General features: G+C 40.9%; 1 protein-coding gene and 1 long non-coding RNA gene across 5 annotated transcripts in view; one reads left to right on the top strand and one right to left on the bottom strand.

Annotated features, from left to right (window-relative positions):
• pcdh7b (protocadherin 7b) overlaps nt 1-3321 on the top strand; it is a 236814-nt gene extending 233493 nt beyond the window's left edge. For 3 of the 4 annotated variants that reach the window (XM_087259426.1, XM_087259425.1, XM_087259428.1), the window contains one exon: nt 45-2799. Coding sequence is in view for 3 of the 4 variants with exons in the window: in XM_087259425.1 (XP_087115551.1) it covers nt 45-469 (425 nt within the window). In the remaining variant the exon portion in view is untranslated. 4 annotated transcript variants of the gene reach the window in all.
• Nucleotides 1-24304, bottom strand: part of LOC147843249 (uncharacterized) — a 650118-nt gene that overhangs the window by 298725 nt on the left and 327089 nt on the right. The window lies entirely within an intron of this gene.

A 24304-nucleotide genomic window follows, 5' to 3' on the forward strand; every position in this document is an offset into this window, starting at 1 on the left:
CAGCATGACTAACAGTTCTGCTTCCTTCTCTCTGTTTCCCTCAGACTCTCGGCCCCTGCCTGACGTAGCTATGACGGGCAAATGCACGCGGGAGTGTGACGAATACGGCCACTCGGATGCCTGCTGGATGCCTGTGCGCACCTCGCCTGAACGCAGGCCCAAGGCCACCCCTCCCAAACTCTCCACCTTCATGACCTCCCCCGGAGGCAGCATTGCTGACCAGCCTGGCAGCCAGGAGACACTAGCTGTTGCCAACGGTGACCCCTCACATCTGCTGGGCGACCGTAACCGTAATCTCCTGAACAAGAAGATGGCATCCTCCTCCTCATCCTACGACGCGTTTAGTTCTGCTGGATTTTCCGCCAGCGAGGAAACATCTCGCCCAACTGAGGAGATCCCGCTAGCGCCTACGGGTGAATACAAGCCGACGCAATGCGGAACTCTGACCAGGCGGGAAGTTTACCTGTAAACGACACACACCGACTATATGACGGGACGATGACAGTGACTCAGCATGGTCAGAGATGCTGTTAGCAAACCAAACCCTAAGACTAAAAAAGCGACATGGATTTTCCTAAAACTGCTTGTGCAACAAAACTGAAATCGAGTAGAAACCATGGAATAACATGTTGTTAGATGTGTGAGCGCGCGAAGGATGAGTTGGAGGAAGGGGGAAGTGGCCGAGGTGGAGAGAGGGGAATGCTGGTGGATCAGTGCTACTTTTGCTGCTAGCGTATCGGGCCCTGTAGACTTCCCCAAAGTGCTGCCTGGTTTCTCTAGACCTCTTTATAAACATGCATGCATCATCTAGCCCCTTAAGAGTGTGTGTGCCCCTTGAGATGGATCTGATGGACTATAGCTTTTTGTCTTTAGTTTTATAACTGTTGCTATGGGAAGATGTTCTGTCTTTTAATCGTTTTTTTTTTTTTTTTTTTTTTTTTATGTGGATGTATTCTGTCCATATGCAATCAGTCAAAAGACTGAACTGTCCACTCTGGACGACCAATCACATTAACAAAGAAGATGACTGGCTAACGATGGACAACAAATTTATCATTGATGATGTCAGAGTGCTTGTTACTGTATGTCGTCATTGACTTTAGCCTTTTACAAGGGTTTGTAGATACAAAAATGGCGCAAGTGAACAGCGTACGCGCTGTAAACGATGAACTCACAGTGCGAGAAGCAAGTTTACCTGTGTGCCTATCAACCTCACTTATACCCGTGAAGGAACACAAGCATACACAGATCCACTAATGCACGTTTTTTTGTCGTGTGGGTGAAGTATTGTACATGTATAAATATATATATAATATAAATACTGTAAACATACTCTTGACACATACATCAAAATCCCGTATCCATCCCGCTCCCATACACCCGTGGAAGTAGATGGAGGTTCTGAACATGCTGGAGATTATCAGTTATATGCCATGGGTTTGTGCAAATGTGGCTTATCCTTCTCTTAATGTGTGAAACTATGCTTATTTTGTGGTCTGAAACAGTAAAACACACACACACAAACAAAATAGATCCCCTCGCGTTGTATATACACATTATAATTATCCCATAAAGCCACAGGAACACTATTTGGATATGCTGCTGGGGTGAATTAGTCTAATAATATCGCCCCGCTGAAGAGCTTGGGCTGGCCCTGTGTAACATTCCTAGTATGAATGTTAAATAGAGCAATAAACTCATTCAACAGATTCAATCTCACACGCTTCAGAAGAGTAATCAAGGATGAGAACTCGTGTCCCTCGTGTAGCAGTCAGAGTCAACCGAATACTTGTACAATCACATTCAAAGTTCGGCGACTACCAGCACGACAGGAGCGATTCCGATGTGACACACAATGCCGCTGTATTACCAAAGTATCGGGAACAACGTGACATGATGTCTCAAAGAACTGGGACAGGAAAGCTCCTTTTTTTTAGGTCACATGTTGCTTTAATTACCTTCACGTACGATTCGGTGGCATGTGTGGAATCCACATGCACACTTACACATGCATCTTGGGCCTATCCCAAATCAAGGAGTAAACTTACAGTAGGAGTCATCACGCTTTTACAAACGGTGGTAAATTATTCAGATGCAATTGAGTAGTTTTGTTTATTTTTTTTTGTATGTTAACGATTCCTTGAGTTTGAATGGACTGCCTTTTTTCGCAGCTTCCAGATCTGTAGTCTGTATGTACTACTCGTGTTTAAAAGAAGTGCTCTGATGCTTACAAACTGTATACATAGATATGTACTTTTTATTGCACGTTTAAAGGGAATCTACACTTACTATGAAGAAGAAGAAAAAAAAAAAGTGTACAAATATCATACCCTGTGAACATGGAAGTCCACTGCTTGCGTTTGTTACAAACAGACACTAGACATTGTAGTATGACTATGTATATTGATTTGACGAGGATGAAAAAGAATCACACACACTCGCGACTCACTGATTCATTTAGCATTATATCATCCGTTGCTTATTTATCAGATTTATTTAAATTTTCTTTTTAATTGCGAAGGTACTTTTTTACCCCATGCTTCTGTACTGTTTATAGTCTTTCTCACAGAAAACTGTACCTTTGATTATGTAGAAAATGAGGAAACTTGATTCTAAAACAATTCAAAAGGAGTCTCGCGTACCTCGCGACTTGCAGATAGGTTTGTTTTCCAAATATACGCTCATAATGATGCCCTCTTCAGATCTCATCAGTCATATCTTTCCCCTTCCTTCTCAGTGCCACTTTGTATATGTAGTGCTTCTGTAAAAAATAAACAAATAAAAAAAATAAATAAAAAATTAAAAGAAAAATCAAAACTATAGAGTGAATGCAAAACATGCAACTGTGCCTTTTTATACCTTTACTGGTATGACTCGTTGGTTTTAACCAGTATGAAACCAATTGTACCGAGAAGCTTTCTAAAAGTGGAGGAAGAGTACTTTATGCTGAAACTACAGTCCTGGCAATTTTACTATGATAGACTTTCAAATAACAAAAGCTTTTATCTTGTGGCTTCTTTAAGTAAGCTCAGTCGAACTTTGTCAAGTATATTGATGAGTACCAACTGTACATGTCATAGGTGATACCCTGGTATATCCATCCATTTCAAAGTAAGCATGGTCACATGTCCAAACTGCAGTTTTTTAATGGTAAGGATACCTGTATGTCGTGTAACACTTCAGAAAGGTTTGGTACAATGCAAAATTTGATTTTTTTTGTCCCACCTGTAGTCAGATTATTTAAAAATACTAAAATTTTACAGCCATTTTCTTGACAAGTAAAAATATAGCTTTGTTTTCTAGAAAATATAAGTAACAATTAAGTGAGATTTATATATATATATATATATATATATATATATATATATATATATATATATATATATATATATATATATATATATATATATATATATATATATATATATATATATATATATATATATATATATATATATATATATATATATATATATATCATTATTTGCCAGTGGGGAAAGTAAAACAATGTTACTTATTTTACTTTTCTAGAGTAAAGTAAGCCCTGGGTTCTCTCCCATTTGTAGGGCAAGAGGGGAGATTGTGTTCAGGTAGATCTCTAGAACTCCCCATCTTATATCTGGCTAATGATGAATTGCATTATGAGGGATAAATGCTGTTGGCTAAGAACTTGAATATGGTGACAATTTGGTTTAGTCAATTTTCTTAAGACGCATGTCTTTGGTCGGTGGGAGGAAACCAGGGAACCCAGGCGAAACCCACTTATGCATGGAGAGAACATGTAAACTCCGCATAGAAACATCGACTGGTCTAGTAAAGATTACAACCAGTGATGTTCTTGCTGTGAAACAACAGTGCTAACCACTGAGCTACTTTGGCACCCACTCTAAGAAAAATGGGGATTCTTTAAGATGAAGATGACTGTTCTAGGAAGACTATGATTATTTATAGTAACTTAGGAAACATCTGATTGGAGAATCATGTGATGGTTAATGATGGATCAGCCTTGGTCAATCACAAGCATGTGATCCTATATAAATAAACTTCACTTAAAGAAAAACTCACTTAATTATGAATTATTATTTCTGAAAACAAAACTATATTTTTTTAGATGTCTACAAAATGCTTTTTAATTGAAGAATTTTACAATATTTACCATATTTGAACTAGAAACATGACAAAAAATAATAATATCTACATACTAAAAGCATATCTGTTTTGAAGTAAATTTACACAATCCTGCAATGGTGGCACAGAAACAACGCAAAGGAAAGCAAAGCATGTCCATCAGAGATGAAGAAAACTCTCTTTCAGATATTCTGTGGTTTTCATGATGCGAGAAAGTAACATAAACAAATATCCAAAGGTTCATGAAGAGAACACACACCTCAGAGAACTATAGAGTAGACATATCATCTAAAGTAGGAATTTCTATCTCTAAAAACGAAACTGAAGAGATTGACACCAACACCTACTTTCCATGTCAGAAAAACAGCACCTTATCTCCTGAAGGACATGACACTGACTTTGTTGTCGATGTAATGAAAATGCATTTGCTTAATCGTTCTTTGCACTCTGAGGTGTGTGTTCTTTAAGCTTTCAACTTAGAAGATATAAGACTTAAGTTGTAGCGCTTAGGTCATAGGACACATCACAGATTCTAAAAAAAGGAAATTGTAACTTTAATCATACTCTATTTGTCCTTTGACTTGGATGTTGATGTAGAATTGAGGATCGATTTTAATCATTGTTTTATTAGGAGTCACTATGCACGCAGCTTAGCTGAACATGGTAAATGTACTGAGCGCAAGCCCACCTCTATTTATGATCTATTTTACTTCTCTTTTTCCTTTTTGTTTTGGCTTTTGTACAGGTATTTCTGTAAATAAATTGCTTGTCATTTTTGTCTCTGCAGAAATTAAAACATACTATGATACAACACCGGTTGTTGTTTTTTGAAATCCTGGTGTCCTACAAATTAAAGTATAACTTGATTGGTAAATCTATCCAATTACACTCTACTTAAAAAAGAATGCAATCAAAAATACTTTTGCTGCTTGTTCAAACTACTTATGTAATGGTGTACTGAAACTACACAATTCTTCTTGTATGTTGATCCACTTAAAATCACATTAAGTTAACTTATTCCTATTAAATTACACTTAAAAAAACAAAACATTAAGTTAACTTCATGAATTTGTTTGGGGAATACATTGAGTAATTGTGTGGGACCCATCATTTTTTAAAGTGTAGTTCAACCATAAAATCAGTCATTATTTACTCAACTTTTACTTGTTTTAAAACATTGTAAATATTTAAAAAGATATTTTGGTAAGTAAAAGAAAAAAAATATCTGTTTTTCCTTCTGTGGAAGTCAAAGATTACATGTTTTCAGATTTCTTAAAAATGTATATATGTTCAGTGATAAACAGAAGATTCAAAGATTCATAAAGATTTGGAACCACTTGAAGATGATGTGTAAATAAAGAGTAAGTTTTAAGATGTTTTGGGTGAAATATCCCTTTTGAAAAAAAAGTAATAAAAATAATTACAAAAATAAATACATGTATAATGTATCCTTATCAAACCAACAAACAAATAAAACCACTTGTTTGGTGGTCTTCAAATGCCAGCAAGTAATACTTTTACATTAATTAATCCCTGCAGGATTTTGCAGGAATTTCTTCTCATTTTTACTGCCTAAAAATGCTATGACTTTTCTTAAAATTTGTGGCATTATTTAGCAAATCAATGCACAATATTGTAAGAAACATTGCCTCAAATAAAAAAAAAAGCCGTAGCACTTTTTAGGCAGTAAAAATTAGAAGTCCTAATAACATATTACATAAATGACAGAAAATAAAAGTCTTTATTATTCCTAGACACAAATGTTGGGTTCTGTAACATAAAATAAGACTTAATTTCACTATATATATATATATATATATATATATATATATATATATATATATATATATATATATATATATATATATATATATATATATATATATATATATATATATATATATATATATGATATTTATGATATTTATTAATGAATGAAACAAATAAAACTAATAAAGTACATTTAAAGTGCACACAAGTTTCTTTTATCAAATCAAATCACTTTTATCGTCACATCATCAGCACCACGTGTGCTATGATGAGTGTAAAGCTTAGTTTCTTTGACAAGAATCTATCGTTTTTCATAGCTTGTTAACTTTAGATCATGCCAACAATGCATGAAGCCATAAACTTAAGAATGCAAACAATGCATTATATTAACAGCATGTTATATCAAGAAAAAAGCAACCAAATGCATTAATCGTATGCTAGAAATGCATATCCACACTATTGTGCAATTTTTTTATATTTTTTTTACTTGTTGTATATAAATAATGTCTAAATAAATAATATGTTTAGTCATATTAACATTGCGGTGGCTTCTTCGTCAAAATAATGACAGAGCGAGGGGTGTTTTGCTTCCATGTAATTTTTTATTTATTTTTTTTTTTTTTTATGCAAGAAAGAACATTTATTAAGATTCAATATGAACAGAGATACAACAATGGTTGCATAAATAAAATTTCAGCAAACTAAAAGTTTAAATGATTTACACCAAGAAAGAGTTTTACATGTACTATAATTAATAGACTCTATTAAGGTCTATTCACATATTAAGAGTTTTAAGGAGTTCACACTCTTTCAAAATGTACATATATGAATGCAAACTATAGACAGAAAAAGCAATAAATAATTAATAAATTTACAATGAGAAGGATCTAAGTTCAGAGTGTAACCAAAGAACACAATTTTTGGGGAAATACATTTGTTCATTCTTTCATTTTCTTTTTGGCTTAGTCCCTTTATTAATCTGGGGTTGCCACAGCGGAATAAAGCACCAACTTATCCAGCACATTTTTTTACGCAGTGGATGCCCTTCCAGCCACAGCCCATCACTGGGAAACATTCATACACATTCACACACATACACTACGGATAAATTAGCCTACCCAATTCACCTATAGTGCATATGTTTGGACTGTGGGGGAAGACGGCGAACCCTGAGGAAACCCACGCAAACACTGGGAGAACATGCAAACTCCACACAGAAATGCCAACTGACCCAGCCGATGCTCGAACCAGTGACCTTCTTGCTGTGAGGCGAACGCACTACACACTGCGCCACTGTGCAGCTATTTAGGGGAAATATTATTAAATTAAGCTTATTTGGTATTTATTGTGTAGCAAATATGAATATTTACTCCGACAGCTTTATTAGATAATATATATATCAATATATATATCAATATATATATATATATATATATATATATATATATATATATATATATATATATATATATATATATATATCAATATATATATATATATATATATATATATATATATTTTTTTTTTTTTTCGAAGAAGCCAAAACTTTTTCCACTCTATGTCATCAAATATATTATTCCAAGAACCTATGCAAACAGGTAAAGAGATTTGAGAACGTTCGAGGTTACAGAAGTAACCCTTCGTTCCCCGAGGAGGGGAACGGAAGTGCCATGAATGGGAGGATTCGGATCAGAAGCCGCTTATCTGGAGAGTATTGAACGGGCCAATGAATGAAATTAATTGGCAGCGTAAGCTTGCGCAGGTGTGCGACATCTGCAATTATCTCAGCATATAAGCACACCTGAAGCCAGCAGACGCCATCCTTTTAAGCTGAAGAGACTTTCAAACAGCTAAGGGACAGTCACTATGGCGACGGAATATGGCACTTCCGTTCCCCTCCTCGGGGAACGAAGGGTTACTTCTGTAACCTCGAACGTTCCCCTTCGGTTGGGGAACTTCAGTGCCATGAATGGGAGAATATGGAAAGCGCCATAATGACTGCACCTTACCAACACCCCCGATGAGGAGATAGTCAAGCAAGCGTGACGCACCCACATCATGGGGGGCGCGGTCCTCCAACGTGTCCCTGGCCCTAATTTATCCTACTTCAACAGAAGTTTTACGGATTTAGATATATTTTTTGGGAAGTCGTGAGCATCTAGATAATTCTAGGAAATACGACAGTACGTTGGGAAGCGTGCAATCCCGATAGGGAGGACGCTGCGGAGGCCATCCGTTACCCAAGGGGGGGATAGATGGCAGAATTTACATATGGACTAGCCCTAAAAAGGGGGAGTACGCATAGCAAAAGAGTGGTTAGCGGGGAGGGAAGACACGGGTCCGCCCAGGGGGGGGACTTAACCGTGGCGGAATAAGCATATGGGATCGCCTAGTGGGGATCACGCATAGCAGGCACCTTTACCCAAAACGCGGGCTGACCAGCGGGCAGACCTACAACGTAGTGGGCCAGCAAGTGACTCCTCCGCTGAGTCAGTGCTGGGGGCCACGGAGGAATCTGCAGGGCTCACCTGACGGGGAACTTTACTGACAGATAAAAAAGGCGCACGTACCTCCGTGTTAGGGAGAATGGCGCAGCAAGCGTGTTTCAACACCCTACCGAGTTGTCTCCTCAATCACCAAAGGGTTACCTAATACCCTTGAGGAAACCGGCTCCACTCGCAGATTGTAAAACCTTGCAAATGTGTTGGGTGTCGCCCAGCCCGCAGCTCTACAGATGTCTGTTAGAGAGGCGCCGCGTGCACGCGCCCAAGAGGATGCAACGCTCCGAGTGGAGTGTGCACGTACTCCCGGGGGACACGGCTGACCTCGACTCGAATAAGCGAGTGAAATGGCATCCACAATCCAGTGGGATAATCTTTGTTTCGATACGGCACTTCCCTGCTGCCGACCGCCATAACAGACAAAGAGCTGCTCAGATGATCTAAAATTCTGAGTACGGTCCACATAAATGCGCAGAGCGCGAACTGGACAAAGTAAAGAAAGGGCTGGGTCTGCCTCCTCCGGGGGCAGCGCTTGCAGGTTCACTACCTGATCTCTAAAGGGGGTGGTAGGAACCTTGGGCACATAACCGGGGCGGGGTCTCAGGATAACGTGAGAGTAATCCGGCCCGAATTCCAGGCACGAGTCACTGACCGAAAATGCCTCCAGGTCCCCGACCCTCTTGATGGAGGCCAACGCAACCAGCAGAGCTGTCTTCAGGGACAGAAATCTTAGAGATACTGATTCGAGTGGCTCAAAGGGATCGGATCGCAGACTCGTGAGAACGAGGGCGAGATCCCAAGAGGGCATGAGAGGGGGGCGAGATGGATTAATTCGCCTAGCACCCCTAAGGAACTGGATGACCAGGTTATGCTTTCCCACGGTGCCGCCAGCTACCGCGCTATGATAAGCGGAGATGGCGGCCACGTAAACCTTGAGAGTGGAGGGCGACAGCCTGCTGTCCAACTTCTCTTGAAGGAAAGAGAGCACAACACTAATCTGGCAATTTCGGGGGTCTTCTCTGCGAGAGACGCACCATTCAGTGAATAGACTCCACTTCAGGGCGTAGGCGCGCCTCGTGGAGGGGGCTCTAGCCTGAGTGATGGTATTAACCACCGCAGTCGGTAGGTTACCTAAGTCTTCCTCGCGTCTAGGGACCACACGTGGAGGTTCCAATCGGGGCGAGGGTGCCAGATGGTGCCCTGTCCCTGAGAGAGTAGGTCCTCTCTCAAAGGGATCCGCCAGGGGAGGGCCGTCGCGAGGAGTGAGAGCTCTGATATCCAGGTCCGGTTGGGCCAAAGGGGCGCAACTAGCAGAACCTGTTCCTCGTCCTCCCTGACCTTGCACAGAAACTGCGCGAGCAGGCTCACTGGGGGAAACGCATACTTGCGCATGCCCCGAGGCCAGCTGTGGGCCAGTGCATCCGTGCCGAGAGAGCCCTCGGTCAGGGAAAAAAACAACTGGCAGTGAGCGTTCTCGGGGGAAGCAAACAGATCGATCTGGGCCTCCCCGAATCGCGCCCATATCAGCTGAACAGACTCGGGGTGGAGTCTCCATTCTCCAGGGCGTAACAGCTGTCGTGAGAGCGCATCGGCTGCACGATTGAGCGTGCCTGGGACGTGAATGGCGCGCAGCGATTTCAGCCGCGGGTGACTCCAGAGGAGCAGACGGCGGGCGAGCTGAGACATGCGGCGAGAGCGCATACCCCCCATGCGGTTGATATACGCCGCCGCCGCCATACTGTCCGTCCTGACCAGCACGTGTTGCCGCTCCAGCACCGGTAAAAAGCGGTGGAGAGCGAGGAACACTGCCAACAGCTCTAGGCGATTGATATGCCAATGCAGCTGGGCACCCTTCCAGAGGCCCGCAGCCGCATGCCCGCGACACACGGCCCCCCAACCCGTGTTGGAAGCGTCTGTTGAAACAACAACATGGCTGGACGCCTGTCCTAGAGGCACACCGGCCTGTAGGAACGAGGGGTCGTTCCAAGGGCTGAGGGCGCGGCGACACAGCGCAGTAACCGAGACCCGGTGTGTGCCCGCGTGCCATGCGCGTCTGGGGACCCGATCGTGAAGCCAGTGCTGAAGTGGTCTCATATGGAGCAACCCGAGCGGCGTGACGGCGGCTGCGGATGCCATATGCCCCAGGAGCCTCTGAAAGAACTTCAGTGGGACCACTAGTTTGCTGTCGAGCTCCCTCAGACAGTTCAGCAACAGGCGAGCGCGTTCCTCGGAGAGGTGCGCTACCATGGTGATCGAGTCCAGCTCCATCCCGAGAAAAGAAATCCTCTGCACGGGGGCGAGTTTGCTCTTTTCTCGGTTGACCTGAAGCCCCAGTAGGCGGAGATGCCGAAGCACCTTGTCCCTGTGCATAATCAATTGCTCCCGCGAGTGGGCTAAAATCAGCCAGTCGTCGAGATAATTGAGTATGCGAATGCCCGCGAGCCGAAGGGGCGCTAGGGCACCCTCCGCGAGTTTGGTGAAGACCCGCGGAGACAGAGAGAGCCCGAAGGGGAGGACCTTGTACTGCCACGCTCGACCCTCGAACGCAAACCGCAGAAATTGGCGGTGGCGTGGAAGAATGGAGACATGGAAATACGCGTCCTTCAGGTCTATGGCTGCAAACCAATCCCGAGGACGAACGCATTGGAGAATGCGCCTCTGCGTGAGCATTCTGAACGGCAGCTTGTGCAGACAGCGGTTCAAAACGCGCAGATCTAGGATTGGCCGTGACCCACCGCTCTTTTTGGGTACGATGAAGTATGGGCTGTAAAACCCACTCTCCATCTCGGCTGGAGGAACCGGCTCGATTGCACCCTTCGCCAGGAGGGCAGCAATCTCCTCTCGCAAGACAGGGGCGGACAGGGGGTTGACCCTGGAGAAATACACGCCCGTAAACTTGGGGGGCCGTTTCGCGAACTGAATCGCGTAACCGAGTCTGATTGTGCGTATGAGCCACCGCGAGGGGCTGGCCCGCGCTAACCAGGCAGGCAGAGCCCTCGCTAATGGAGTCATCGCTACAATCGCTGACGTACCAGCGGTGGGGCAGCGCGGAGTGGGTGTGCTGATCCGGGAAGCACGAGGGTCCCGCGGAAGAGCTGGAGGAGAGCGATTCGCTCTGGCTCCGCACCCTGACTCCGGAGAGGGGGCTGGAGGGCTGAGGAAAGGGAGACCGTCCCCCCAGCGCTCATGAGCCACTGGCGAAGCACGTAGAGTCTGCGAGCCGGAAGGCAGCGCGTCCCGGACTGGCAGAACTCGTGCAGTCACATCCGGGGAAGGGAAAAAGTGCTCTTTTACTGATGTTTTGGTGGCACTGAAAAGTACCGTTGTTATCAGGGCCCCGCCCTCCAGCGGGGAAAGAGCAAGTTTCCTCTTCTCCGGATGGCCTGTCTCAGGGACGCTTCGCGGTCCGTTTACCGGACTTAACGGCGCCCTGGGCAGGAGGGGCTGCCTGCTTTCGAGGTGAACGCCGCGCCCGCTTGGCCGGAGGCGCAGGCGGGGGCGGGGCAGCACTCGTTGGCGGGCGCCCTCGGCGAGGAACAGCGGAGGTGGATGGCTCGGCGGGCGGAGCGGGCTTACGGCCACGCCGATAGATGACATTGCCCATCGCATCCGACTGCTCTTTCACCGCCTTGAATTCCTGGGTGAATTCACCGACGGTGTCGCCGAACAGGCCAGCCTGGGATATGGGCGAGTCAAGAAAGCGAACTTTGTCAACGTCGCGCATATCGGCCAGGTTTAGCCAGAGGTGGCGTTCCTGAACCACAAGTGTGGACATCGTCCTCCCCAGCGCACACGCGGCGGACTTAGTAGTCCGAAGAGCATAGTCGGTCGCGGTGCGCAGCTCATGTAATAAGCTTGGGTTGGACCCGCCCTCGTGCAGCTCGGCCAGCGCCTGCGCTTGGTAGCGCTGGTAGGTGGCCATCGCGTGCAAAGCAGAAGCAGCCTGGCCCGCAGCCTTATAAGCTCTGGCTCCGAGGGAGGCAGACAACCTACAGGCTTTGGACGGGAGGCGGGGCAAACCCCGCCACGTAGAGGCGCCACGCGGACAAAGATTGACCGCGATAGCGCGCTCCACTGACGGGATCGCCTCATACCCCCTGGCAGCTCCGCCGTCAAGGGCGGTGAGGGCGGAGGCACTCGCAGCACGGGCAGAGAAAGGTGCCCTCCAGGACTGCGTGAGCCTACTGTGCACTTCCGGGAAGAAGGGGACGAGAGGCTTCGAAGGCTTCGCCTTCTGGTCCTCTACGTAGCACCCATCTAGTCGGTCCGGCCGCGGAGCTGGGGGATAAACCATCTCCAACCCCACGGCCGAAGCAGCCCGGGAAAGCACGGCTAACATGTCCGCTTCAGGATCCGATTTGACAGCGCTCACCTGCCCGGAGGGGGCGAGCGGGTCCGGATCTTCGTCGGACAGTGAAAGCCCACCCTCCGATGCCGCGGAGGACATCTGATCTCCGGTGTCAGCGAGTGTGAGAGCTACCATCTGGTTAGACGGATCACTCTCACCACCCGAAGCTTGGATGGAGCGCCGTGAGGAGCGAGAGGTCCGCGAGCCCGTGGGCGGCGGATTAGCTCCCGCTGAAACCCTCAGATCTGCCCGAGCGCCCGCTGCTTTTTTAGAGCAGGAGGCAACTGGGGTGGCTCGCTCTCTTGCGAAAGTTAGCCGCGATCTTAGCTGTGCAACGGTCATGGCATCGCAATGACGACATGAACCGCCCGCGAGCACCGCATTAACATGCTGGACCCCCAAACATGCAATGCAGTGATCGTGTCCATCATCCGGTGACAGGAAACCCCCGCATCCAGAAACGCACAGTCGGAGCGCCATCCTGAAAAGGACGTGCTGCACGACTGTGTTGCTCTTTTAGGAAAGTTGCAACTATACGCACCGCTCTGGAGGACCGGACCCAAAGAACCGCAGGCAAGGGAGTAACCCAGCTCGACCGTCTGCCACCGCGAAGACCCACTCTGGACCGGGAGACACACTCGTTCGCTCTGAAGTGCTGATCAGCAAGAGGAACCCTCATCGACTCACTCAGAAAGGATCTGAAGCGAAAAGGATGGCGTCTGCTGGCTTCAGGTGTGCTTATATGCTGAGATAATTGCAGATGTCGCACACCTGCGCAAGCTTACGCTGCCAATTAATTTCATTCATTGGCCCGTTCAATACTCTCCAGATAAGCGGCTTCTGATCCGAATCCTCCCATTCATGGCACTGAAGTTCCCCAACCGAAGGGGAACTATTAGTAACTAAGCAAATATCTTTGTTTGACACAGAACTGAGAAGAGTTTGGTCAACAAAAAGGTTTTGTGTTGTCAAAAATAAAATAATCTAAAGAACCTTTAGGACCACATGTGACCAAAGGTATACAATAACAAAATCAAGGAGTGCATCAAAAACAATACAATATTTTATTGTTATTATTTTTTATTTAATTATTTTTTTCCGGGGGCAACTGAAAAACAAAACTGCAAAAATTCTTCATATGAGAATGAACACTACAGTCATCTAAGAGCTGACTAACTAAAAGGATATTTTTATTAAACCAGTTATTTAAGAGAAACTTTTATTTTTATATATTTTTTTATTGTTCTAAATAAATAGTTACAATAAGAAAATATAATTAAGTAAGGGGCCAACTTGAGCTAAATTACAGCGTAACAAAAAATGTAAACCTCTAACTGAGCTAAAAATATCATGTACAATAAAATTGGCAAAATTAAAATAAATGATGGAGAGTAGTTTAAAAAAAAAAAATGTTTTTAACCACTTAATTTTAAATAAATCACTAATTGTGGGAAAATCCACTAACTCAAATCTTTCCATGGCCCGATCAGCATAACACTGTTTAATTAGGTGAGTTTTACAGTTCCAAACAAAGTCTATTATAATTTTGTCCAGTATTCAACAGATTTCCACAGAAACATCCAGTGCCATAGCGGGAGAGATAACCAAGGAAAATCCATCTGCTTTAGAAAGTAACACTCTACCTGTTACTGATAAATCACACCATAAACACGTGGCCTTTTTTTTGGATGAATCGGTGTCGTGGAATTTCAGAAAGACATGCAAGATCTACAAAATTTTGCAGAGTTTGCTTGATTTCAGCAATCGCAAAATTCTGGTGGAACTGATTAATCCCAAGTAATTTTTATGTACCTAGCCAAAACAGCAAACACACACATAGACACAGACACACACACACACACACACACACACACACACACACACACACACACACACACACACACACACACACACACACACACACACACACACACACACACACACATACACACACCTGTATATGAAGTGGTCAAAACCAGGCTGCAGAATTCATTGGAGTTTACAGAGGATTAAAGAGCAGACATTGTCTTGCATTGGAAAACAAGGCTGTTCACATTTTCAATAAATGTCAATCATCAATCAGAGATAATCATTACACAGTTTAATTTTAATGAATTCCTAAACAGAATCAGACACAATACATTAAAATCCTGTCTAGACTCTGATACATTGATAATCAGTGCTTCATAAACTTCACCAAAAGTTTCATTAAAACGTGTATAACATTTCATTATAAATCAGCCCCGCACATCATCTTGTCATTTTGATACAGTGTAATCAGTGTTCTGAAATACATTTATCTGTGCTTTGATGCTTTGATTGCTCTAATTTGAAGTAATCATAAACACTGTGTTCAACATTTTAAAACAAGAGCTTCCTTTTGTTTATTATATCCTTGTCTCGTGTACTGAGTGATGCAACATTTATAGTTATTGCTATCTTTGTAAGCAAGCCGAATGTATTTATTTCAATTGCACATTCAGTGAATTGTATTTGAGCCCTTTTTGCTATACTTTCAGGCAGGTATTCAGATGCTAAATTGCTCTCTATATAATGATTATAGATTACAAATCAGAGGTTTAAACCTCTTCTAACACAGTAAATACTTCTCTATAAACACATTGTAAAAATATCAACAGAAATGTGGGGTGAAATACTAATGTGACAATTCCATACAAAGCCTTATATACAGTGCATCCGGAAAGTATTCATAAAGCTTCACTATTTCCACATTTTCTGTTACAGCGTTAATCCAAAATTGATTAAATGTGTTTGTTTTCTCAGAATTCTACACACAATACCCCATAATGACAATGAGATAAAAAAAATAAATAAATAAAAAAACTTAAAAATTACGTTAATAAGTTTGTACATTCTTTGCTCAGTACTTTGTTAATGCACCTTTGGCAGCAATTACAGCCTCAAGTCTTTTGAATATGATGCCACAAGCTTGGCACACCTGTCTTAGGGAATCTTTGCCCATTCCTCTTTGCAGCACCTCTCAAGCTCTATCAGGTTGGATGGGAAGCGACAGTGTACAGCCATTTTTGGATCTCTCCAGAGATGTTCAGTAGGATTTAGATCTGTACTCTGGCTGGGCCACGTAAGGACATTCACTGAGTTGTTGTGAATTCACTCCATTGATATTTTGGTGGTGTGCTTTGGGTCATTGTCCTGTTGGAAGATGAACCCCCACCCCAGTCTGAGGTCAAGAGCACTCTAAAGCAGGTTTTCAATTAGGATGTCTCTACATTGCTGCATTCATCTTTCCCTCTATCCTGACTAGTCTTCCAGTTCCTGCTGCTAAAAAAACATCCCAACAGCATGATGCTGCCACCACCATAGTATTAGCCTAGTAATGAGTGGTGCCTGGTTTTCTTCAAACAGATGCCTGGCATTTACTCCAAAGAGTTTAATTTTAGTCTTATCAGACCAGAGAATTTGGTTTCTTATGGTCTGAGAGTCCTTCAGATGCCTTCCAGGTGGGGAGAGGCTTCCGTCTGGCTACTCTACCATACAGGCCTGATTAGTAGATTGCTCCACAGATGGTTTTCCTTCTGTAAGGTTATTCTCTCTCCACAGAAGAAGACTAGAGCTCAGACAGAGTGACCATCGGGTTATTGATCACCTTCTTGACTAAGACCCTTCCTTCTCGATCACTCAGCTTAGATGGCCAGCCAGCTCTAGGAAGAGTCCTGGTGGTTCCAAACATCTTCCGCTTACGGATGATGGAGGCCACTGTGCTCATTGAAACTTTCAGAGCAGCAAAAAATGTACTGTACCTCAAGATAATCCTGTCTCAGAGGTCTACAGACAACTCCTTTATATCTTCATGTTTGGTTTGTGCTTTGACATGCACTGTCAACCCTGGGACCTTATAAAGACAGATGTGTGCCTTTTCAAATCATGTCCAATCAACTGAATTTCCCACAGGTGAACTCTAATGAAGCTGCTGAAACATCTCAATAATGATTGATCAGTGGAGACAGAATGCACCAGAGCTCAATTTAGAGCTTCACTGCAAAGGCTGTGAATATTTATGAACATGTGATTTTTTAGCTTTTTTAGTTTTACTAAATTTGCAACAATTTCAAAAACTAGCTTTTTCACATTGTCATTATGGGGTATTGTGTGTAGAATTTTGAGGAAAAAAATAAATGTAAAACATTTTGTAGTAAGGCTGTAAAAAAAAATGTGGAAAAAGTGAAGCTCTATGAATACTTTCCGGATGCACTGTAGTAAGTGGAAGCAGAGTCTGGACGCACTGTGAATAACAGGAATTATTTTTGTCTCAGTGGTTAGTTACACAAGGACACTGGTAACATAACCCTTGAGATTTGTTTAAAAAAAAACGCATTACTTACCCTGTGCCCTAGAGAGTTTGCTGACTTCTACTTTTGCAGAAGGGTGCCTAAAGTCCCTAGAGTTCCCTGCTGTTCCCCGCTCAGCCTCATAAAGTCCTGCAGCCGCTGTGATGGATGGAGCACTCGCAGAGGACTGACCCTGGATCAGCAGCTCTCAGGTGCTGCAGAAATCCAACACGACCCTTGAGGTATGAGAGCACAGCTATTACACCTCCCAAAACTCTCTAACTTCTTTAGGACTCAAAAATATAAACTTGTCCCTAACCTTTTAGACCAGGTTTGACCATGATTTATACAATGTTCCAAATACACACTTCCTGGGAGTAAAAACAATGAATAATAGTACACCTACAGGGCCTACATTTGAGCCCGCAGCAAGCATTACGTAATTATGGCCATAAAACATGGGGGAAGGGAAGAACACCTTATTATGAAGGAGAGCAAAATGTGTAACTATGTTCGTCCTCATCTCAATAGCACATAATGTATCTTCATCGAGATCAGATGTTAGGGTGTGGTAAAGGGGAGAAATGGAAAGAAATGGAGATCCAGATAGAGCGAGAGCGAGTCGATACTCAGCAAGGGTAATTAATAATGTCATTGATCAGCGCTCACTGCTGTTCTCCTCAAGATGGTGTTTTGAAATGAATTTCCCTGTCATATTTAACCCTGCCTTTGTCAGCCACTGATTGAGAATTATATGAGCCACTGAGGCAACGCCAAAACATATGGGCACAGCCCATAACCTGTCAATGTAGAGTTATGTTTACCTGATTTATGTTTTTCTAATGTTCTCTTCTATATAACGGGACATTCAATCAAGAGCTGTTAGCATTTTGTACAATAGATTTTTTGGTATTTGTGTGGCCTATTTTCCCTCCTTCAGAGTAAAGTGAAATAATTTCATTTCAAGTGCTGTGGAATTGAAGAAGTAAATGATGAGGTAAAAAGAGGATTGTGACAACATTGAATTTAATAGGGTATATGCACATGGACTTTTAATTTCAGCCAGCCAACCTCAGCGCTTCCAGTGCTTCCAGTCTCCCCATGATAAATTGTCACATTTTAATTCTGATTTCTTTAAAAAATCAGTGATCCTCACTGCCTGATAGATACAATAGAGGTATGGACCTATACTGGTCTCACGGATCAGTTAGGTTACGATTATCCGGCATCAATTCAGTTCAATACAACATCTCGGAGCATCACGGTGCATTGATGATGCTTTTCATACAAAATTTTATATTTTATGTCACAGCACAAGAATTCTTGTATTACATTTTATAAATCGTCACCTAAGAATTCTAAGGTTCTATCTGACATTTTTTGTCAATATTGAGCTATTCACATAATCTTATTAAATGACAACTTATTTACATTTTGGGATGTTTTTTTTTTTATTTTTTTAAATTTTTTTTTATTGTTTAGCTGTTTAAATTTTAAGCCTTTCTATTAAAAAAAAAAAAAAAGAAAATAAATTTTAGACACATTCTGTTTGCAATGGAATGCAAAAAACTTTGAAGCTCAGTATCTCAAAATTATTCGGAACGCAGACAGAACCTTATAATTACAAGTTGACCAAATATTATACTATATATATATATATATATATATATATATATATATATATATATATATATATATATATATATATATATATATATATTTTTTTTTTTTTTTTTTATTATTATTATAATTTTTTTTTTTTTTTTTTTTGTAAAATTATTTTGTCCAACAAACAGTAAGATATTTGACTCTTTTAAAACTTAACTACATACACGGAACAACATCATTGTTGCATGATATCCATGATAGACTCAAAGGAAGAAAAAAAAAAATCACTCTGCCGACAGGCACTTGTGTCTGTATCCAGCAATATTAATGTAACAGCCGAGAGGAGAGGAAACAATAGCATTTTTCAGAATTTAGGGTGCCATCAAAGTAGTGCAAGATATTGAAACAACCCCATACCATGACAGACCCTGGCTTTTAGACTTCTTGCTGGTAAAAACCTGGATGATCCCTTTCTTCTTTGGCCCGGAGCACATGGTGTCCATTTCTCAAAAAAAAAAAAAATAATAATAATAAATAAATAAAATAAATAAATAAATAAATAAATAAATAAACAAAAAAGCTAAAATGCCTTAAATACTGGTTCACACAGTACACATTTTTACTGTGTGATGATCCATCCCAGATGCCACTAAGCCCAGAGAAGTTGATGGCACTACTGGACACTGTGATCATAGGGCTTCCGTTCAGCACAGTACAATCTTAACTGTCATTATATGTAACTACATATCGTGGTACTTGATAAAGGTAGTTCTGAGCCCATGTGGCGATATCTCTTATATATACATGGCAATTCTTGACGCTATGCAGCATGAAGGATTGGAGATCAGGGTTGTTCAGCTTAGGCTTGTGCTCTTGTCCTATACACACTAAAGTTTCTCCAGATTCCTTGAAGCTTTTAATGATGTTCTGCACTATTGCAGATAAAATATATAAATGTCTTACTATATTTCTTTGAAGAACATTGCTTTTAAACATTTCAATTTTTTTTTCAAGAATTTGTTGGCAAACTGATGATCCTCGGCCTATCTTTGCTCCTAAAGGACAAGACTTTTGTTTGATGCATTTGTACACAATCATAATTACAATCATGAGTTGAATCACCTGTTTTAAATCACATCATTATTTAACCAATTTATCTGATTACTAGCTCTACTGTAAATTGCTCTTGCGTTGTAATGCGTTGCAATGTGTTGCAGGTCTGACATACTTGAAATGTTTATATTGTCTGCAAACAAAATACAAGTCAAAGTAAATTGGGAAATTACAACTTTCTTTTTTTTTTTTTTTTTTTTTTTTTTTTTTTTTTTTTAAGAGCCAGATGTTAAATGTACTGAGGAAGTGCACTCTTTCAAATAATACAGTCTATAAAATCATCTTTTTTTCAAATTAACCTACCCAAGTTCCAAGTTCAGGTCTGGGAGCAGGTGTGATACCGGTCTGTGCAACTTGAAATCATGGCAGCATGTTGGAGACCCCTGGGTTAAGCAATCATATCACATAAGACAAATTATAGCTATCATGCTGATATTTGGAACATCAGCATGACTATAATATGAGATCTATGAACAAGCTAATACTGGCTTACTGTATTTATTTATTTATTTATTTATTTATTTATTTATTTATTTATTTATTTATTTATTTATTTATTGATTTATTAAATAATGCAAATAACAATAAGAACATGATTAATGTGTCCAATGACTCCAAGAAACACATACCAGTGTTATTCCTGAATGAATCAATGCTGTTGAACACGAGTGAATAATTCAATGATTTACTTACCAAGGCAGTCAATTGTTTCTTGCTACTGAATCAATCTGTGTTTTGAACGAATCGTTTGAAAGCACGATTCACTGACTCACTCATTAACAAAGTCTTTAGTTAAAATGCAATAAAATAAAAAAATAAAAAAATAAATAAAAAGTCACAGCCACTGCCTGTGGGTACATCTCTGCTAAATGTTGTTACAGTATTTTTTTACAAAGGATCTGAGTAATACAACCATTAAGTGGTGCTAAAAAGCTAGGATTTATCTGAAAATAGCAACACACATCAGTAAAAGACAAGTTAGGTTCTGAAAGGTTACAGTTCTGCAGAGTTTTGCTCCAACCCTGTTCAAACACACATGAGCAAGCTAATAAAGCTCTATGTGTTACTTGATAGCTACAAGCAAGAGTTTTCACCAATACCATGTCAAAACTCTACAGGACTCTCACTCTCCAGGACCTAATTTGCCTCAACTGACCTACACTGAGACATATGCTCAAACTAACCCAACGAAGGCCAGCTGGCAAATGCTGTGCAGGTAAACCACATTTTACCCTCTACTTTAGAACTCCCGTCTTCCAGCCAAAATTGTCTTTAGGACTCAAGTTCGAGCCCCATTCAAAGCCTATGGATGTCAAACTGGAGAGGTTACATTGGTGTCATGACCCGGATGGGAGTGGGTGAGGGTTAGGTGGGTGAGTAAAATTGAAGTCAGCTGATGAGTGCTCTGTGGGTAAACCTCATTCACGTGATCTTAAGAGGTGCTCTTGTGACAAAAGCTGTGGGGCTCAATTCCACTTGAGTTGTTATGCATTTTTCTTCATTTATCTGGATGGCAAGAGAGTCTCCATGTCAGCTATGCTGTCAATTGTAAGATAAATAGAAGAAACTGTGTATGTTGCATGTTCATGCTTATTTTAATAATATCAACTGACATATTTTGAGTTTTGATTTTATTGGGCTAATTATAATTAGCCTTTTGGCTTGGTTATTGTGCAAATCTGGAAATCAGTCATGATGTGAACACTACAGTAGATCATGAAGCAAATACACACATAAACATTGTTTATACATATACATATAATACGGCAATATTAACCCTAAATACCGACCAAAGGCATTTACCTTCGCTATCATTTTGGTCTTTTCATCTTTACTTTAAAAAAAAAAGCATGACAAAACAAAATTAAACAGATATGTTTAAGGAAAATTAATTCTTAAGCCTGGCAATGTGTGATTTCAGCTATGTTTGTTAAAAGCATAATTGAAAGATGTTATGAATATTTATAAATGTCTTTCTTCTATTGAACACAAAATAAGAAATTCAGAAGAAAGTAAGAAAAAAACAGCCATTGACATCCATTGTACGAATAAACACAAAAAAATACTACAGTTTGAAGCAAATGTTGAAAAAAGGAAATGACAAAAAAATGAAATTATGAAAAAAAAAATTTTTTTTTCAACATTTGTCAAAATACTCAAAATATATAATCAGCTGAAGTAAGAAAGTATATAAATATAACAGTTTTCATTTTTGGATGAACTATCTCTTCAAATTCCCACTCACATGTATGCATAAATAGATGTTATGTACAACTAAACTATATATATATATATATATATATATATATATATATATATATATATATATATATATATATATATATATATATATATATATATATATATATATATATATATATACAACAGTTTTGTCTAGTTCTTGAATCTGATTGGCTGATAGCTGTGCAATATTTTGCCAGTAACATCACACAAAGGCCTCTTCACCCTTCACCTCTGTGTATTACTCTGTCCACATACATCAAGCAAAAAGCAGAGGCACTACAGTTTGACAAATTTTACTGTTGTTGGACAACAAAATGTACTTTTGTGGCTTTTTTTAGTCGAGAATGTAGTTGTTTAAATAAACTTTGCAGTTTATATGTAAGAATAGTGCCCATTTTAAAATATTCACAATTTCTGAGAGCTCGTCGGCGGCCAAAGCAGTTGACATTGTCTATCCAAAATATGGCGCCAGAACTGCATAATAAGCCTTTGCGCAGAATGTTCAATCAAAACCTCCAGATTAATCGCTCAAGTATTTGACAATTGGCTGATTAATTGAATTACAGAAAACATTTATCATAAAAATAGGGGCGAAGCAGTGGTGCAGTAGGTAGTGCTGTCGCCTCACAACAAGAAGGTCGCTGGGTTGCTGGTTCGAACCTCAGCTAAGTTGGCATTTCTGTGTGGAGTTTGCATGTTCTCCCTGCATACACGTGGGTTTTCGTCCGGGTGCTCCGGTTTTCCCCACAGTCCAAAGACATGCTGCAGGTGAATTGGGTAGGCTAAATTGTCCGTAGTGTGTGAGTGTATGAGAGTGACAGGCCCAGACGACAGACCGGCCGGAATGTGTAAAAAAGTTGTTATCCTATGGACAAGTCTAAAATGACTTGTTCCAAAGTGCTGACCCCGCAACCATACGGGACTAAGGCCAAAGAAGAAGAAGAATTATCATAATAATAATGTGTTGCAGCTGTACCACAGCAATGTGAAAAGAACCATGCAACATACGTTGTTATCAATTGATAATCTGTCTTAAATTGTAAACGTCATTTATGTAAAATGGAATAAATGTCTTAATTAAGAAGAGGTGATTTCAGATGAAAACTAAATGTTTATGTATGTGTTTGGAATTTCAGAGTTTTCTGTTCTCCTCGTGTTGGCGTGGGTTTCCCCCACAGTCCAAAGACATGTGGTACATGTGAAAAGAATAAACCTACAGTTATTGGCCGTAGTGTGTGTGTGTGTGTGCTTGTGTGTGTGTGTGTGTGTGTGTGTGTGTGTGTGTGTGTGTGTGTGTGTGTGTGTGTGTGTGTGTGTGTGTGTGTGTAAATGATTGAGTGTGGATGTTTCCCAGTAGGCCTACTGGGCTGCAGCTGGAAGGGCATCCACTGCGTAAAACATATGCTGTATAAGTTGGCGGTTAATTCCGCTGTGGCGACTACAAGTTGATAAAGGGACTAAGCCGAAGGAAAATGAATAAATGTTTAAAGTTTCCAAAAATGTCGTTACAGGATATAAATGTTTTTCAACATACTTATTTAAGTCCCTTTTCAGTTTAATCTCAGTGTGATTTTGCAGTAAACACAAAGTCTCTAGCTACTGTATGCTTTCACCCACCTTTGTGTAAGTGCATATTGCATAATGCACATAAGAAATATACAGACAATTGAGTGTTATAAACTTTTTATTTAATTAAAAAAGAAACCCATTTACCTGATAAAACCAGCATGCACATCAATTGTCTTTTTTCATCGCATCATACAGGCACGATGAACACAAAGGTCCCTAACATACACCTAACACAATAAGAGGCAGGATGTGTTTGGTAATTTTTTTGCTATTGTCAGACCAGTGCAACCCTAATTTTCTTGTTTTGCGCAACGCTGTTTAAATAGCAAATCCATTTGCGCCACTTTGTGGACTAACGAGTGTTCTGGTCTATGCATGAGGTATGTTAAGGTGCAATGTTGGCGTATTGCTTTTTTGAGGAACTGAAATAGACTGCGCAATTGACCAACTAAAAGTCCAGCGCAGAGCACATTAGTTTTGCGTCTATATGGTCCAATTGCTTACACATTGCTAAGTACACACATGTTGTACAGCAATAAAAAATATCTTTACATATGTAAAATGATTAAAATGTTACAAAAAATATTATTTTCTACATAAATTACAAACCACTGCATCCATGCCTTCTTCATGTCGGGAGGCTTTTTCAGTTTATTCATGACAATTTGCATTAGTATAGTGATAATATTAATAGCAGTTTTATTAATTATTTG

Source organism: Danio rerio, chromosome 7 (assembly GCF_052040795.2).
Source record: "Danio rerio strain M-AB ecotype USA chromosome 7, GRCz13ab, whole genome shotgun sequence".
NCBI classification, from domain to species: Eukaryota; Metazoa; Chordata; class Actinopteri; order Cypriniformes; family Danionidae; genus Danio; species Danio rerio.